Source organism: Rhinopithecus roxellana, chromosome 15 (genome assembly GCF_007565055.1).
Source record: "Rhinopithecus roxellana isolate Shanxi Qingling chromosome 15, ASM756505v1, whole genome shotgun sequence".
In the NCBI taxonomy this organism is placed as follows: Eukaryota; Metazoa; Chordata; class Mammalia; order Primates; family Cercopithecidae; genus Rhinopithecus; species Rhinopithecus roxellana.
The window spans coordinates 19755604-19775593 of NC_044563.1; the positions used below are offsets into that span (position 1 = coordinate 19755604).

At 37.7% G+C, this 19990-nt stretch overlaps 1 protein-coding gene across 1 annotated transcript; it reads left to right on the forward strand.

Moving 5' to 3' along the window:
* Positions 1-17778: 17778 nt before the first annotated feature.
* On the forward strand, positions 17779-18749 carry LOC104679441 (olfactory receptor 5A2). Its single transcript, XM_010385014.2, is given in 3 exon segments — positions 17779-17975; positions 17977-18376; positions 18378-18749. Coding segments are annotated over 3 exon segments (969 nt in total).
* Positions 18750-19990: the final 1241 nt, after the last annotated feature.

The following is a 19990-nucleotide window of genomic DNA, read 5'->3' on the forward strand; positions in this document are numbered from 1 at the left end:
TTTTCACAAATCAGTCCACATCTACTCATTGCCAGTTAAGGTCTCATTAACATTCTTAATGTTTTTTTCCTGAACTTGCTCAGACAGATGCCCTTGAAATTGGGGCTCATTTGCTCCCCTCTCAATAGTTCCTTCTATATATTTTTCAGTGCTAAACCCCTCAAATTTGGATAATGGGAGAATGTGAAGCTCGTCTTAGCTATCACCATGCTGTCATTTGTGCAGAGTTTTAGATATTCATCACATTAGTCACAATATTGTCGGTATGACTTTAAGCTTCATCCTATATTCTAAGGTTTTGCTCCTGTTTGTGAAAGGTTTGTGAACTTTCTAGAGTCAAGAGAGGATTCTTTATCCTTTGAGGAAATAAAAGAGGAATGTGCAACAAACTTTGGCATAATTGAGAGCAGATGTAGAGCCACATGGAGAAACTGGGAGCTAAAACAAAAACAGCTCTGCGAGAAGGTAGTGGTTTGATCCTGGGTAGGCTTTAGAAAAAGCCTGGTTCTAATTCTGACTCTGCCACTTGCCAGCTGGGGGATGTTAGGCAACTCATTTAGCCTTTCTGAGTTTCAATTTCCTCATTTGTAAAACGGGAATAACAGCGACTACTGGCCAGGTGTGGTGGCTTATACTCATAATCCTAGCACTTTGGGAAGCACAGGCGGGAGGATTGCTTGAGGCCAGGAGCTCCAGACCAGCCTGAGCAACATGGTGAGACCTCATCTCTACAAACAAAAATAAACATGAAAATAATTAGTCGGGAATGATGGCATATACCTGTGGTCCCAGCTACTTGGGAGGCTGAGGTGGGAGGATTGCTTGAACCCACGAGGTTGAGGCTGCAGTTAGCTGTGATTGTGCCACTGCACTCCAGACTAGGTGACAAAGGGAGACCTTGTCTCAAAACAACAACAAAACCAACAGTAACAACAGAGCTTGAAAATTGCTTAAGATAATATATAAAGGGCTCATGATGGGTCTTGAGATAGAATGTTTGCTTAATAAACTGGGACTGTGACTGTTATCAGCAGCAACTATTCCTTAAAGTATTATTGATAGAACCGACCATCAGTTTTGAAACATTTCCTCCTTACGTAATAGGTTGAAGTACACTTATGTTAGAGAAATAAGAAGTTCACTAATGGACCATGCAAGTTTGTAAGAAGTGTTTACGAGTGAGGTTGAGGAACTTAATGACTGGAGGTCTGATGGGTTAATTGAAAGTCTGTTTTGAATGTTGTCATCAGGAGGGAGAAATTTTGTATTTAAGGATGAGATTTCCCAGCCCTAGAAACAGAAAGTAGAGCTGGATAAACTGAAACAAAAGGAAAAGCATATGTAGAGTTTTATTCCCACGTATGGATGCCCTGGAGCTTATTTTAGAACATTAGAGAGAAGATATCTTAAGGGTCTTATGGAGTGCTTTATGGCACGGAACCCCACTCACGAAGAGGTGCTTCTTCCCTTGAGAGGGAAAGGAGGTTTTATTCACTCTTGCAGCAAACTTGGGGAGCCTGGACTCCCTACAATTCTATGATACAGGTGTAATCAATAGCAGGTCTATTTTACAGAGCTGAAGAGGAAGAGTCTGAGAGGCTCAGTGACCTCATTAGACTCGTAGATGCAGTTCCAGGATCTTCATGAACTACACTATCCTTGATGGACACGGGAAGATAATAATACAGTAAAACCAAGCACCTAGCACAGTCCTTTGCACATAGAAAATACTGGGTAATTGATGGGGACTTGTAGAGTTGATTTATGATTCTGTTCATTTTCCATCAAATATATCTGGAAGAAGTGCTAAACTTTATAACCAAGTTTGCCTCATTTGAGCTTCACAGACACAGTTGGTGATGGAGGAAAAAATTGAATGATGAGAAGGACCTCAGTCAGCCAAATTGTGGAGTTGGAGGTGTTCTGTGATTTTCCCATCAATCCTGATCTGAGCTGCATGTCCTTCACTTCATGATGCCATTTCCTCTCACTCCTGCCGGTGCCTGGTGCCCTCAAGATACTGCTCTTCCAGGTCTTTCTTTCATCTGAATGTACAAATGATTGATGAAATGAAGAGTTCCTTTCAATGTAAGGTGATAATGCTAAAGTGGTCAAGACTTTAATTCAAGGATTAAGATTCAGATGGTATGATTCACAGCATTAGGAAGAAAAGAGAAGGAGGGTTTTGGAATTTAGAGGCCTCTGCAGTGTTTAGAAAACCTGCTATGTAAAGTGTGTCTGGATTACAGGCCTTCTAAATTACTTTGTGGATTACTTGCTAATAATTGAGGCTCTGTTTAAGGGCATAGAGGTTCCTTCAGAAATGTCATTCCCTTTTAATCATCTTGGTAGTTGCAAGGGCTCAAATGTACTTCAGGAAGCCCATCACAGGAGCAGTAGAGAAGAACCAAGATTGGGCTGTGATTTCAGAATCAGGCTCTTAAATGCCTTACTCAGATTATCATGGTGAGCAAATTTCTCTCCTTAGAGTAACCTTGGTATTTGAAAAGACTGGTTTCACATTGGTTTTACCGTAGCATCTAATAGTATGCTGGGTTTACTGTTCACAAAATTTGTAATGAACAATTAATGCATTTATAAAGCTAATAATTCATCATGGTTTTCTGAAGACTTAAAAAGTACTACTGAATATTTAGTAGTCAACTGCTTACCAGTTAAAGAGACCATGTGTTTCTTTTAGCTCTCTTTTAGTAATAGGTCCCTTTTAAGACAATATAGAATAGTGTATTAGGCCCTTTTTCAGGACTACCTGAGGCTGGATAATTTATAAAGAAAAGAGGTTTGGCGACAGAGCGAGACTCCGTCTCAAAAAAAAAAAAAAAAAAAAAAAGAAGAAAATAGGTTTAATTGGCTCACAGTTCAGCAGATCGTACAAGAAGTGTGGTGCTGGCATCTGCTTCTGATGAGGCCTGCAGGAAGCTTATAATCATGGCGGAAGTTGAAGGGGGAGCAGACATCTTATATGGTAAGAGCAGAAGCAAGAGAGAGAGAGCAACAGAAAAGGGCCAGGCTCTTTTAAACAACCCGCTGTTGCCTGAACTCACTCATCACCAAGAGGATAGCACTACCCTATTCCTGAGGGATCCGCCCCATCATCTCCTACCAGGCCCCACCTCCAACAATGGGGATTACATTTCAACATGAGATTTGGAAGGAACAAACACTCAAACTATATCAGAGTCCAGCTTATCGTATACAACAATTAATAAAACACTGCACTGGGAAATCTATTCAACTGATAAATCAAGAGCATAGAATTATCTGAGACAGACAACAAAATTGAATGTAAATCCTAAATTTCTGCATATTATCTGGAATTTCAATTTTGAATTGGAGAAAGCTCAAATATGAAAAGAATAATGTACATTTAAAAAACTGTGGCAAAAAAATCTGTAAATTCAAATTTTCCGTATTCTACTTAAGTACTTAAATGACAGCAGAGAATGCTTGAAAACAAAAAAGTATACAGCAGACACCTTGAAAAGTATAGTACTGAAAAGAAATGAACTATCAAGCCATGAAAAGACATGGAGGAACCTTACTTGCATATTACCAAGTGAAAGAAATCAACCTGAAAAGGCTACATAGTGTGTAATTCCACCTATAAGACATTTTGGAAAAAGCAAAACGATGGAGACAGTAAAAAGATCAGTAGTTGCTAGGGGTCAGAGAGGGAAGGGTGAGCAAACAGGGCACAGAGGGATTTTAGGACCGTGAAGCTACTATGGATGATCCTGTAACAGTGGATACATGTCATTATACATTTGTGCAAACCCACAGAATGCACAACACCAAGAATGAACCCAAATGTCAACTATGGATAATGTGCGGATGTAGGTTCATTGATTGTAACAATGTACCACTGTGGTGGGGGAGGTTGATCATGGAGGAGGCTATGCATGTGTAGCAGTAAAAGGATAAATAGGAAATCTCGGGTCAATATTGCCTTGACCCTATAATTGCTCTAAAAAAGAAGGTCTATTTTTTAAAAAGTACAAAAGAAGTATAAAAAAAAAGTACAAAAAGATTTGACTGAATTTGAGGAAAGACAAATCGCATTGAGAGGCGCAGGGAGAAAAACTAAAAGTCAAAGAACTTCTTGGTTACCTAAATGGGCTTGTGGATATAGGGGATTCTATCATGTGAGATTAATATGGGAATGAAGACAAAGAGCAAACTGCACTTACCCTGTTGCTCCTGCTCTGCCTGCCCTTTAGCTGATACCTGTTTTGAGTTGTCCTGCTTTGGAAGGAGTTTAATCGGGTTTCAGTGGCTGCTTCCAATTCCCAAAGTGCTAATGAGTTTGGAGAGAGCTTGAGGCTGGTTTTTTCATCAAGGATCAAAATATCCTCTTGGTGCATGGAAGGTGTGTTTTGGGGCAGAGTAAAGGAGGAAAAAGATATGTACAGAAAGGATGGAGGTTGCAATCTTTAAGAAGCTCTTCTGGTATCAGCTAATATCTGCATTTAGGGTCATTTTGGGAAAACGTTCAAAGTTGGGGTTGGGGGTAAATTGGGGAGAGGTTTTTTTCTTCTCTCCATGGAGATGTTTCATTACATTTGCCCCTGAGGGTCTTTTTGAAAGGGAGGAATGTATCACCTGAACTTCACGGCTTTATGGTTAATTGCTCTCTGGGGTTGTCTAGAATACTAACTCTAAAAGCTCCAAAACTGATGCTTATTAAACTCCATCCCAGTGGCCAGGGCCTCCAATCCCCCAAGGCCAATCAAGACATTTTCTGGTAGTACATGACGAAAAACCTCAAGATAGCAGTGGAGCATAAGGATAGGTTAAACACCACTCCACAAAAGAAAGCAACATTGCCTATCTATACATATATATTTATTGACCCTTTTCCATTTCTTAGTATAACCTATTTGGCCAGAAGTATGTTAAAAGGGTGGGAACTTAACCTTCCTGAGCTCCTACTACGTACTAAGCGCTATACTATGTGCCTGGTGTGTGTTAGCTCAGTAAGTTCTCCCAAATTCCCCTTGCAGAGGAGGAAACCGAAATTGAGAGAAGCTAAATAAATTGCTTGAAATTTTATGCTAGTAAGGGATTGATCCAATATTTGAACCTGTGTAATACCAAACATTGCGTATAAACATATGGCACATGCATTTATTTTGAAACTCACATAAATGTGTTGATATGGTCAATCATACCCCTCAATTCATAAATCCATTTTCTTTCCACAGAAACCTACTATCTTCTTCCAGGAAAGAGACATTAGGAATAGGGCATTTTGTTTTTCTGAAAACATTTAAAAAAACTTACTCTGCTATGGAATATAAAGGTGTAATATAAAGATGTAGGACTTTTATTCTATGGAGAGCTATATACAAATAAAAAGTAATATTGGTCCACACATTTAACAAAAGGCAAGCCATTAGTACATGTGCTTGCAGGTGGAGGGGAAAAAGTAAAATATTTGATTCTCTTGTTTCTTAAGCTGAGAACATGGAACTTAGGCCTTTTCAAAGTAGCTACGATGAACAGTGGATGACTGATCTCAATTCCATGGCTAATTAAAGGAGAGAAAGTTATCCAACCAGGGAGAGAAAAAAATGGACGGAGATACAGCCGGGATAGACTGAGTAGAATTCAAAGAAAAATATAGATAAGGGAGAAATTATTCATTTGTGCGTTCCTTAAGTATGTATGTATTTATTTATTGAGAGTTAGGTCTCTTCATTTATTTATTTAAATTGACAAATGACGAATTATATATATTTATGATACATAACATAATGTTTTGATATATGTGTACATAGAAGAATTATTAAATCAAGCAAATGAACATATCCATCAGCTCACCTACTTATCATTTTTCTGATGAGAACATTTTAAAATCTACTTTTTCAGTGATTTTCAAGTATACTACACACATTATCATTAATTATAGTCACCATGCTGTACAACAAATCTCCAAGATTTATTTCTCCTGTCTGACTGAAACTTTGTACCTTTTAAGTGACATCTCCCTGCTCCTTCAACCCCTGCCCCTGGTAGCCACCATTCTACTCTCTGCTTCTATGAGTTCAATTTTTTTAGATTGCACATAATTGAGGGCATACAGTATTTGTCTTTCTGTGCCAGGTTCATTTCACTTACCATAATGCCCTCCAGGTTTATTCATGTTGTTGCAAATGACAAGATGTTCTTCTCTTTGAAGGCAGAATAGTGTATATATACTACATTTTCTTTACCCATTCATCCATTGATGGACACTTAGCTTGATTCCATATCATGGCTATGGTGAATAGTACTGCAATAAATGTGAGAGTGCAGTTATCTCTTTGACATATTGATTTCATTATCTTTGAATATATACCAGGAAGTGGGATTGCTGGGTCATATAGCAGTTCTATGTTTAGTTTTTTGAGGAATATCTATATTGTTTTCTAGAATGGCTATACTTACTATATGCTACTTGTTTTTTATTTTTATTTTTTGCCATTCTAATAGATATTAGTGGGGTTTAGTTTTGATTTTAATTTCTTTTTTGTTAATGAATAGTGGCATTGAGTATCATATGTCCATCCATATATCTATTTTGCTGAATTATACATTCACATATATTTTGCCCATTTAAAAAGTTTCTAAAATGTAATACTTAGTTTTGAAAGTTCTTTATATATGCTACATACAATTCCTTTATCAAATATATAATTTGAACTTTTTTTTTCCAATCTGTAACTTGTCTTTTCATGCCATTAATAATATTTTTTGAGAGCAGAATCCTCAATTTTTGCATATCTGATTTATCATTTTTCCTTTTTTTAATTGTGCTTTTGGTGTAACATCTAGGAAATCTTTGCATAATGCTGTCATAATGACTTTTTTCTATTTTTTCTTCTAGAAATTTTATAATTTATATTTTACATTTAGTTGTATGATTTAATTACTTGTGTATGGTGAGAAGTATGAACTGTTTCATATTTTGGCACAATGATATCCAATTATCCCAGCACTATTCATGGAAAAGTATATTCCTTCTCATTTGAGCTGTTTTTTGCATATTGATAAAAGTCATTTGATTGTAAGTATGTGGGTCTATTTTCTGTTCTTCAGAACAGAACTGTCTATTCTGTTTCATTGATTTATGTATTCTTTTCTTTCTCCAATGTCATACTTTCTTAATTATTGTAGATGTATGCGTATCTTTTCAAAGCAAGTAATGTGTGTCCCTCAACTTTGTTCTTCTATATAAAAATTATTTTGATTCTTCTAGTTCCTTTATCTTTCCATAAATATTTTATTATTTTTATTTTTTCAAAGTGATCATCATCAACATAAAAATTTTAGAATCAATTTGAAAATATCTACAGAAAATCCTGTTGATATTTGATTTAAAATGTATTGAATACAGAGATCTATTCTGAGGGAATTGATATTTATTATGATACTACATTGAGTCCTCTAATCCATACACATGGTATATATCTCCATATGTTTAGATATTTGATTTCTTTCATCAGTGTTTTATAGTTTGCTGCACACAGATCTTTTATTTATTTCATTAGGTTTATACCTATTTCATGTTTTTAAAAATGTTATTGTATTATAAATGATACATTTGAAAATTTCAATTACCAATTATTTACTAATAGTGTTCAATTACTAATTGTTCATTACTAGCTCAATTACCATTGTTCACTACAGTTAATTTTTATAATTTGACTGTTTACTGGGGCACTGTTTAACTTATTAGTTCTTGAACCTATGCTATAGATTCTTTGAGATTTTCTACAATCATATTATTTGAGGATGATATGGTTAGGCTTTGTGTCCCCACCCAAATCTCATCTTGAATTGTAATCCCCAAGTGTTGAGGGAAAGACCTGACGGGAGGTAATTGAATCATTGAGGTAGTTTCCCCCATTCTGGTCTCATGATAGCAAGTGAGCTCTCATGAGATCTGACGGTTTTATAAGGGGCTCTTCCTGCTTCGCTGTTTCACTCTCTCTCTCCTGCTGCCATGTGAAGAAGGTCCTTGCTTCCCCTTCACCTTTCACCATGATTGTAAGTTTCCTGAGGCCTCCCCAGCCATGGAGAACTGAGTCAATTAAACCTTTTCCCTTTATAAATTATCCAGTCTTCGGAAGTTCTTTATAGCTATTGAAAACAGACTACTACAGTATATAAAGGAAGTTTTATATTTTTCGTTTCAATCTATGTAACTTTTACTTATTTTTCCTGCTTTATTGATAGGAACTTCAGTACAATGTATAAAATGAATGGTGAAGGCAGACATCATTGCCTTTTTCCTGATCTTAGGAGAAAAACGTTTAGTCTTTAACTACTAAGTGTAATAATAGCTGTAGGGTATTTTTGTTATTGATCTATGAACTATATCAGTTTGCAAATGTTCTTTCTAGTCCTAGTTTGCCAAGAGTCTTTATCATAAATGGATATTGGATTTTGTAAAAGACATATATCAAATTGATTGATTTTATACATTTTCTTCTTGATTTTTACTTTATTGATAAAGAGAGATTCATTGACTGATTTTTAAAATGTCGAACCAGACTTACATATTTTTGGGGATAAATCCAACTTGGAAATATATATATATATATATATATATATAATATATATCCCTAACCAGGTATTTGGATTTGAGAGAAGGTAATTCCCAAAGAATCTAATTCTAAGAGAGATAACAGAACAAGAGCCAGACAGTCGATCTTCAGGAGTGGAATCCTAAAGCAGAAGCAGATGCAATTTTCAATTCTGAAAGCCAAGGTAGCCATGGGTGGCAGTTCAATAAAGACATAGCCAGGAGTTACTCTGGTACTACGGAGGAGTCACCAGCTGCATTTGTTTATTGTTTTCTTGCCTTCAGCCCTCACAATTGTAGGTGAAAATATGTTGTGTGTGTGTGTGTGTGTGTTGGGGTAACAGAATGGACATGAGACATGGTAGGCTCGTTGTAATCATCAAAGATTCTCTCTCCCTCTATATCCTTACATGCGGGAATAATCCTCAAAGTCTTGTCTGTGGGCTGTTTTTCATCTTCTACACATTTTACCTAGGCTATTTTCTCTTATCTCAGATTTTAAATTAATAATGCTATGTATAACCACTGTTCTTACCCACATCAGCTGAAAGACTGAAACATGATCACAATAATAGTTATCAAAACAAAGTTTCCAGGGTCTTACTACCCCAGATTCCTTTGAATTCCTTCTATACCCACACAGTCCTCAACATTCCTCCTCATTCTGGAAGCCATCAGGGAGTGGCTCACATACTCTTTGTATAATAATCTCCTATTGTGTTATCTATTGTTTTACTTCTTTCCTGTTATGGATCAGGATGGTATTTCCTGCAGCCACCATGTCACTAGCTCTGATAGTCACCATGTCACTAGCTCTGATGCACAACAGTGTCTCATGGCTGAGGTGCTGGCATTGAAGATACAGGTATCTGCATTGAGAGCATCATACCCAGCTACTACCCAAACTGCTGGCATTTGTACTACTTGTACTTTAATACTCTTTTCAGTTTCTTTTTTCCAGCATTCTTTCCCCAGTCCCTTTGGGCCAGGACTCAGGAATGAGTCTTTGGGCTGGGCTGAAGGATAATTTAAGTAATAGAAAACTGCTTCTTTCCAGAACCTCCTTTCTCTTCTGAGCTCAGGTCATTGTTCTGAAACTAGATGAGTACCTTGTGATTCTTTTCTTTTGAGATGCTCCCTTTGAGAGTTCCTGAGGGAAATTCATTTCAATGGATGTTTAGTCAGAGCAATGTTCAAAGTCTTCTTGGAAAATTTATACTCATGATGTTGTCAATTCATATGAGTCCTCAAATACCTTGATAAGTAGAGAAACTTGTGCTTTATTTTTTGCATTAACATTATTTTAAATCTTTACTGCAACTTTCACTATATCAATGATTAAGCACATTTTCATTTGATTTGGAATTAACACTTAAAATTTTCTAATGATTCATTTTTTAGTTTAAGTCTTACCTGGCAATTGCATGAGAGTTTAATACTTTCAAGTGTTTTTCAGGAGCATAAAATTTACATTATTTACAAATAATTAGGGCTGTGATAATATTAAGTACACAATTAATAAAAATGACCCTGATAGCTAAGGTAATTTTTTATTAAAAAGTACTGTGCCAAGATTGGCTAAAAATGAAAGTTTTTAAAAACCATATCCAAATTAGATGACATTTTAATGAAAACATATAGCTAACTGGTATTTAACAAAAACATATAGTTAGCCAGGGACAACAATAATATAGATTATCATGCTATTTCTAATAAACTAATTATCAGAATATTACAGCTGGAGATGTTTCTTCTGAGACAAATGGGCAATTTAAAAATCAAAATGATAACTCCTCATGATTGAATAGATTATATAATGGTTTTCATATAGATTGTATATTATATGCTCTTCACACAAACATACAATGTTGATATATTTGGTGCACTTTCAGAGATAAAGGAAAAGCTTATGTAAGATCAACTGAGGCATCCAAGACCACACACTGGCAATAGGATGGGATTTCAACCCATGACGTGTGGTGCCACTACCAATTATTTTTACTTCTGATGCCTACTCTTCTCATTTGCTCTCCTGTTATGTCATTGCATCTCTTTTTAAATATTTAAAAGCTGATTACAAAAAAATATACCATGAATGTAAATTTATGACTTACCTGTTATCAGTTACATCACCCTTACCTAAATGTATTTGCTTATTATTGTTATTTACCATTTACATTATGCTCAGTATGTTGCCCCTCTCCCTGATCTGGTTTATTTCTCAGAATTGAACTTCATGATAATATTGAGTTCAGGTGCTTGAGAAGAACATGGTTCAGTGCTTGGATCACAGTGAGGATGTAATGTGTTTGAAGATGATCAGTCACTACTGCAACTGACCCTACAATTTAGTCATGTTTCCACTAGGTGGCAGCAACATTCCATACGGATAAAAACCAATAGGCGCTTGGTTTTGACAGACAATGGTTTAGTAATAAAGTTAGTTGTAATCATGCTGTTTGAGTTTTTAGAGGTTTTCTATTTTAGCTCTTTGGTTTCAGAATAAAAAAATTGAGGTCCAGAGAGGGGTCAGGAGAGATCAACAGCCCAATCTGCCATAGTAGAATGGGAATTAGAATTCAGGTCCTGTGATGTCTTTGTGCTTTCCTTCTTGTATAAATTGTTAAAGACCTCTAGAGCTTTTAAATATACCTTCACTTTGGGTTTGTTAGGGACGTCCTGTGAAAACACTTTGGATCCGTATCAGGTTGAAATTTTTACTAGTCGCTAGTGGAAGAAATGCACCCCATGATAACTTTCCAAATTCCAATTTGAGAGTTAAGATGTTTTACTACTAAGCATATTTGGATTTTTCTCTGGGGTTTCTTTGAAACAATTCAAGTAAACTCATCAAAATAGCTATGCTAAAATGTTAAGCTAAAACGAAAGTAAATAATATTTCAGGAGATGCTGTCAGAGAACAAGCTCTAAGATGCATAGGATCCTAGGAAGATACATTTTGAGTTGAACCTCAAAGCACTTCCAATTGTAAACATTTATAATTCTGTGTGGAGTTTATTTGCCTTTATGTGCTATTTGCTTTCATACTTTTTTATTGTGGTAAAAAGCATATGACATTAAATTTACCATATTTATTAGTTGGGGTTTTCTAGAGAGACAGAACCAGGAGGATGTATTAATAGATAGATAGACAGATAGATGAATAGATGGACAGATATTAACAGATGGATAGGTGAGAGTGGGTTTATCAGGAGAACTATGAGATTAGGGAGGCTGAGAAGTCCCATCATGTGACATCTGGAAGCTGAAGAATCACAGAACCCTGACTTCCTGAGCGTGGTTCAGTCTCTAAGTTCAAAGGCCCCTAAACCGAGAAAGCCAACGGTGTAACTCTCAACATGAGGCCAAATGCCTGATAACCTAAGGGGCTACTAATGCAAATCCCAGACTCCAGAGGAGACCCTGGAGATATGATGTCAAAGGATGAGAGAAAGGTATCTCAGCTTCAGAGGAGAGAAGGGGAATTTACTTTTTCACTGCTTTTTTGTTCTTTCCAGACCCTCAACCGATTGGAGAGTGCCCATCAACATTAAGTGAGGGCGGATATTCCTTACTCAGTCCACTGATTCAAAACATCGTCTGTCTTACAGACATACCCAGAAATAGTGCTTTACCAGCCATCTGGATATCTCTTAATCTAGTCCGATTGACACCTAAAATTAGCCATCACATCATCTTAATTATTTTTTAAGTGTACACTTGACTAATATTAAATATATTCATATTGTTCTGTAACATAGTTCCTTGGATACTTTCTGATGTTCACTTAAACTTCTGCTATTTTGATTAAATTTGATTTTTTAAAGTAAGGTCATGAAGAGTTTATGGTTTTATCCAGATGGATTTAATAGGATGACTTTCTTCCTCATTCTCAGATTTCGTATAGACTAGGTTAATAAATACATTCTGAGTCCTCATTCTGCATTTTTCTGTCCAATGCAGACATTGTTAATTTATAATTTGTTCTTTTTTTATTTCAATAGCTTTTGGGGTACAAGTGGTTTTTGATTACATGGATGAATTCTATTAGTGGTGAATTCTGAGATTTTAGCTTTGCTGTCACTCAAACAGTGTACGCTATAACCAATATGTAGTCTTTCATTCCTCATCCCACTTCCACCTTTCCCCCGAGGCCCCAAAGTCCATGTCACTCTGTATGTCTCTGTGTTCTCATAGCTTAGCTCCTACTTTTAAGTGAGAACGTACAGTATTTAGTTTTCCATTCCTGAGTTACTTCATGTAGAATAATGGCCTCCAGCTCCTTCCAAATTGGTACAAAAGACATTATTGCTCTTTATTCTTAAGATTCTCAGTCTTACTTTGTAGATAGTCATTATCACTATAATCAGAGTTGCCATGACAGATGAACTCTATCACTACCCTATCTTATCAGCCTTTTCTAATCCTAGAAAAATATATCGATCATAAGTGTGTGATTTACCTTTTAAATTCTTCAGATCTTAACTCAGTATCAAAAACTCATTCATAATTAGTTGGGGTTTACTCTTTCAGCACAGAATTTCCTAGGACAGTTTATCTTCAACCTTAGATAAGAATGTTTCTCTTGATGAAGAACTTCCTTGCCTTTTCATCTTCACAGTTGATTCTTGAAGCCATTTACCTTCCTTTCTTTCAACAATCTTAGTTACTAAATTTCTTCCCTAAATAAAGCCTATTACCTTGTAAGTCAAGAGTCTCAGTAATTATATCTCTTTATATAGAAGACATTTCTCTCATTTAATTTTATTTCTTTTGAGACTGAGGATTGCTAACTTGGTCTCCATGAAATAGATTAATTCATTTTTTATGAACTTTATCCCTAAAGAAAACATTTCAAAAAACAGGAAATCAATGTTTTAAAACATCAGACTTTCAGGGCTGGATGAATTCCTGGAGAGTGAGTCCAATTCACTCAGGCTGGAGGGGTTAATTGGACTTGCCCACAGTGGCACATCCAGGTAGTGGCATTGCTGGCAGTAGCAGCCAAAATATTAAAAAGAGAAAAGAAGAGCCCCATCAAGCCCTTCATCCCATCCAGCCTCATTAAAAAAAAAAAAAAGAGAAAAGACATCTTTTTATTGTGGTGCAAATAAGTCACAAGAAAAAGACAGAAAGGAGAGACACATTTTTGGCCATGACCCAAGAAACAGAGTTAATGACATCATTAGTTTACATTCATTGAGTGATTTCTGTTTGTTAGGCACTGTGCTATGCCTTCCTTATTCACAGCTTATTTAATTATCACAACTCTTTTGAGGTAGGTATTCTTGTTACACCAGTTTTACAAATGAGGGAGTTGATAAGTTTAAGACATTAAACAACGTTGAACATGTTTATATTGATAAAAGGGCAGAGCCAGAATTTAAACCCAATTCTCTGCGTTGGAAATGTGTGTTTCTAACCAGTATATTTCAGTACAAGGCTTGGTGTGTTTATGTGTGGTTTACTTCTGCTGAAATTTCTCTTAAACAAAAGGCATCTACTAACCCAGCAGGGAGTTTTCCTGGACTCAAATCAGAGAAAGCTCAGAGAAGAATAGGAAGGGGGATGGAAAGAGGCTCCTGTGATGAGTGGTTGGCCCTTTTCGCCACCACTCCAGGGAACAATTAGTGCTCAGAAATGTTTAGCTCTAATGATTGCTGGGCTTTTTATGTTGGACCCTGGAGTGAGTGGCAGAGGGCAGCCTCTTGGAGAAAGAATGTGGCTACCTCTTCCCATTAAAATAATGAACTCCCACAGCCCATTTATTTGGAAGACTTGTTAACAAAGGCGCGGGGATTCCAGAAGCATGGTTTACTATTTACAGGAGGCCAAAGCATAAGAAATTGACAGAACCAGAAACCAGCCACATGGAGCAGTGGGAAATGCAGATGACCTGGTTTGCAAAAGATGTTATGGCAGCAAAGCAATCAATATTTCTTGTCTTGTAGCACAAGATTGAATGATCCTTCTGCCCAGTATAACCCAGTAAGTCCAGCTCATTCCCTCCTACCTCATCCATCCAGCGGCAAATCACAACTCTACATTTACAGCCTATTCTGTCTTTTATTTGTAAAAGGGGCCGAGTAACGCTGCCACTTCTTGAGTCTATTAAGATAATTAAATGGGTTTATGGAAATCAAACCTTTCAAACAGTACCTGGCACACAATAAGCACTAAATAAGTGTTTGATTACATTGTTACATTATGATTGTTATATGATTATTGTTTGTGATTAATGATATATTACATGTTTTGTTATTATAATCATAACAGGCCAAATACAGTAAGTCATAGGCCAAACCCTTCTGCCAAACTTTGAGGATAAGTGGTGGAAAAAAAATCTATTTATTCAACAAAATATTTACTGGGTACCTATGTCCCAGGCCCTATTCTTTGTACTTACGATGAAACTGCCTTTGCAAAATTATAAGTGAGGAAATTATGACAGTCAAAGAAATCACACCTACCTGACTGTCTTGCTTCTAACCTTTAAGCTGTCTTTGCCCATTCTTGGGCATAGGCTGAAGTAATGTTGGGAAGGAATTCAGTTCATGGTTAGACTCTGAAACAAAATTAATAGCAACTCTTCCTTGAAGAGACCCCCTTTTTGCCTGCCTGGGGACCAGTCTGTCTTTGCAGGACTAACAAATTAGCTGCAAGACTAGAAATTACAGTTTAGGGGTCATGCAGCCTCTGGCTCCAAGAGTCTGAATCTTCCCAAATTGGTGCCAGGGGTAACATCACTATTGGAAAACCTAAGATCAGTGCTTGAGATACTTGGCAGACCCTGCACTAGATGGATCAGCTGACACCACCCAGACCCGTAAACTGGCTCAACCAGTTCTGCCATCCCATCCAGGAACCGAAGAAAGCAAGAAAACTCAATTCCATCCGTTTGATTCCATCTCCAACCTAACCAATCAGCACTCCCCACTTCCGAAGCCCCTACTCGTCAAATTATCTTTAAAAACTCTGATCCCTGAATGCTCAGGGAGACTAATTTGAGTAATAATAAAACTCCACTCTCCTGCACAACCAGCTCTGCATGAATTACTCTTTCTCCATTGCAATTCCCCTGTCTTGATAAATGAACTCTGTCTAGGCAGTGGGCAAGGTGAACCCATTGGGTAGTTACAAGGATAGATCAGTAAACAGAATGGGCAAAACTCTCTGCCTGTCTTTAACTTAAATTCTGGTAGGGAAGATTTCACCAAGATAAGAGATACCAAATTCATCTTACTTCCTTTTTGATAGGATTATATAGATTGATGTTTTAGTGAAGATCAATCTACGCTCTTCTTGGTTTTGACTGCTTGACCAGTGACTTGCAGGGAGATTAGAAATTTGTAAAAAATACAAAGTTGGAGAAGTTTTTAATATGATGAATGACAGAGAACCACAGTTACCATTGGGTGCAAACATGCATGGGCAAACAAATTCCATACAGATAATAAAATACAGTTTAACCTTAATTTCACCACTGAGTCTTTCTCAGGGCATTTCTGCCTCTTTATACCCATTTGTATTTCCTAATTTTTTAAAAAAATTTCCTTTTTTTTGAGACAGGGTCTCACTCTGTCATCCAGGCTTGAGTGCAGTGGCGCGGTCATGGCTCACTGCAGCCTAGACCTCCTGGGCTCAGGTGATCCTCCCACCTCAGCCTTCCAAGTAACTGGGACTACAGGTGTGTGCCACCACAGCCCACTAATTTTTGTGTTATTATTATTATCATTATCTGAGATGGAGTCTCGCTCGGTCACCAGGCTGGAGTGCAGTGGCATGCAATCTCAGCTCACTGCATCTTCCGCCTCCTGGGTTCAAGCGATTCTCCTATCTCAGCCTCCCCAGTAGCTGAAACTACAGGAGCATGCCACCACGCCCAGCTAATTTTTGTATTTTTAGTAGAGACAGGGTTTTGCCATGTTGTCCAGGCTGGTCTCAAATTCTTGAGCTCAAGCAGGCGGGCTGCCTCCACCTCTCAAGTGCTGGGATTACAGGAGTGAGCCACTGCGCCTGGCCTGTTTCCTCAGTTTGATCTTACATCAGTGCCAGTCTGTTTTTCTTAACTGCCAGATATGTATGGGCTTACCTCTTGTCTTCATAGTGATCGTCTGATCTGGCCTGATGACATCAAAGCTGTCCCTTGCTTATCACTGTCTTTAAATATTGAATGAACCCTCTTCTCCCTGCTGCTTTTCTTGCCCAGGAAATATTGATTGCTGTTGGTTCTTGACCACAATGGCTCAGCCCATCTCAGTCAGCTTAGGTAATGCTCCCCTTTCCCCTTCAATGGAGACCTGTTCATATCCCTTCTTTCCTATAATTGTGCCGACTGTGTTAGTTGAAATTATCATCATTCTATGAATTTTGTGCAATGACTTTTATTAAGAACATTATATAATTAGAATAAATGTTCTGGTCTTAAACATGATAAGTGTGTGTGTGTATATATATGCACAAACATACACATATATACAGTTATTCCTGCACACATATGTATAACATATATATATCTATATATACACACACAAGTATACATATACGCACAAATATGTATACACACACACACATATTTTTTTCCCACTTAGTTTTACTACCTAGAAGAATAGATTGTTAGACTGTTGCCTGGATTTCCTCCTGCAAAATGGAATATGTCAAAAATTGTAGCCCATTGTATTCAGTTCCCTTCTTCTGAGTTCTTATACTAAAGATCTATAATGCATAAAAATGCCTAACTTTATTATACTTTATTTATTTATACTTTATTTTCAAGTCAGAAAGTCTAAAAAAGCCATAGTGAACCTAAGTCCAAAGGGACACTTCAAACTTATCTGATTCAACCCTCTCATTTCCCATTTGGGAAAATGAGAATCTGGAGAAATGACTTTTCCAAAGTTCCCAGGAAGTTATGAATGGAGCTGAAGAAAAACTTGGGCTTCTGACTCCCAATCAGTTTCTACTTTATTATTAGATGGATTCTCTTTTGGTCAACAAACATAGAGCATATGGATTATCCTAGGCTGACTTCCTCTGAAAAGTCTTTGCCTGGCAGGTGGCTGGGCTTTAACTGGGTGTTGTTTAACTGGGTGCTGACTGTACGATCTTCCAGGAAATACCCACTCTTACAATAACAAACAAAATTTAACTGACCACAGGATTCTTCTTTCCTTTATGCAGGAAGCAGGCCTATGGCTGCAGGAAGGAACAACACAACTGTGACAAAATTCATCCTCCTGGGACTTTCAGACCATCCTCAAATGAATATTTTCCTTTTCATGTTATTTCTGGGACTCTACCTGCTGACGTTGACCTGGAACTTAAGCCTCATTGCTCTCATCAGGATGGACTCTCACCTGCACACGCCCATGTACTTCTTCCTCAGTAACCTTCCTGGACATCTGCTATGTGTCCTCCACTGCCCCCAAGATCCTCTCTGACATCATCACAGAGCAGAAAACCATTTCGTTTGTTGGCTGTGCCACTCAGTACTTTGTCTTCTGTGGGATGGGGTTGACTGAATGCTTTCTCCTGGCAGCTATGGCCTATGATCGGTATACTGCAATCTGCAACCCCTTGCTTTACACAGTCCTCATATCCCATACCCTTTGTTTAAAGATGGTGGTTTGCGCCTATGTGGGTGGATTCCTTAGCTCTTTCATTGAAACATACTCTGTCTATCAGCATGATTTCTGTGGGCCCAATATGATCGACCACTTTTTCTGTGACCTCCCTCCAGTCCTGGCTCTGTCCTGCTCTGATACCTTCACCAGCGAGGTGGTGACCTTCAGTAGTGGGTGTTCTCGTTGGAATAGTGTCTGTGCTAGTGGTCCTCATCTCTTATGGCTACATTGTTGCCTCTGTTCTGAAGCTCAGCTCAGCTACAGGTAGGATCAAGGCCTTCAGCACTTGTGCCTCTCACCTGACTGCTGTGATCCTCTTCTATGGTTCCGGATTCTTCATGTACATGCGACCCAGTTCCAGCTACTCCCTAAACAGGGACAAGGTGGTGTCCATATTCTATGCCTTGGTGATCCCTGTGGTGAATCCCATCATCTACAGTTTTAGGAATAAGGAGATTAAAAATGCCATGAGGAAAGCCATGGAAAGGGACCTCGGGATTTCTCATGGTGGACCATTCATTTTTATGACCTTGGGCTAATGTTTACAATGAAGCTGTGAGCTGGGTCAATTATGCAGGCATTTATGTAATTTTAATCTAGTTGACCTATAGAATGAATTGTGTGAATCAGGCTTTTTTTCCCTCCTTCTTAAGATTTCACTAATAGTTTGCCTGTCGGCTATTAGAAAACATTTTGGCCATTGTTGCTTTGTAAAATGAATAGCATTGTATAGTTTGAGATTTTAAATGCTCTGCCTAGCAGAAAACTTCACCATGACAAAACACATCCTGGAATGTCAAAACAGAGTTTGTATGTATAGGAAGAAAATCATCAAAAAAATGTTAGTCCAGCATTTAGTGTGGTGATTTTTAAGGTACAACATGGTATAATGACCTGAAGAGGATGATGCTTTTTCTAAACACAGTTGCCTTTCCCTCTTCTGAGATTCTCAAATGGTTTGCTTTAGAGCCCATGAAAATCACAGGGCAGACACTTTCCCGTGTTTCAGAATCATGGCCATAGGAGGCCCTGTGACTGATGGGGGAGTTTTAATACTCTTTAGATGCATTAAAGCAAGAATTCTGATTTGGGCCTTGATGTAATTTGGATATTTGTCCCCACTCACATTTCATGTCTAATTACAGTCTCCAGTTCTGGAGGTGGGGCCTGGTGGGAGGTGTTTGAATCCTGGGGGTGGATTCCTCATGGGTTGGTGCTGTATTCATGATAGTGAGTTCTTGTGAGATCTGGTCATTTAAAAGTGTGTAGCACTCCCCCCTACCCCCTGTCACTCTCTCTCTCCTCTCACTCTGCCTCTCTCTCTCTCCTCTCACTCTGCCTCTCTCTCTCTTGCTCCTGCTTTTGTCATATGATGTGCCTGCTCCCGCTTTGCCTTCTGCCCATGATTGTAAGCTTCCTGAGGCCTTCCTAGAAGCTAAGCTGATGCCAGCACCGTGCTTCCTGTAAAGCCTGAAGAACTGTGAACCAATTAAATCTTTATGAATTACTTAGCCTAAGGAATATTTTTATAACAGTGCAAGAACAGTAGTCCTTAATGACTGAACAAACAACCTCTTGGCCAATTCAATCAACTACAAAAAGAGGCCACTAGAACAATTTAAATAAAACCAAAGAATTATTGCTTAGGCCCAAAGTGATAGCTTTCTAACCAACAATTAAAGTTTCTTAGGAATCTAAAGAGAAGCATATGCTCATTTGGGATGAAAAGTTCTCTATTTTTACCAGGGTTGTGATTAATTCTAGAAGAGAACTTAGCCAA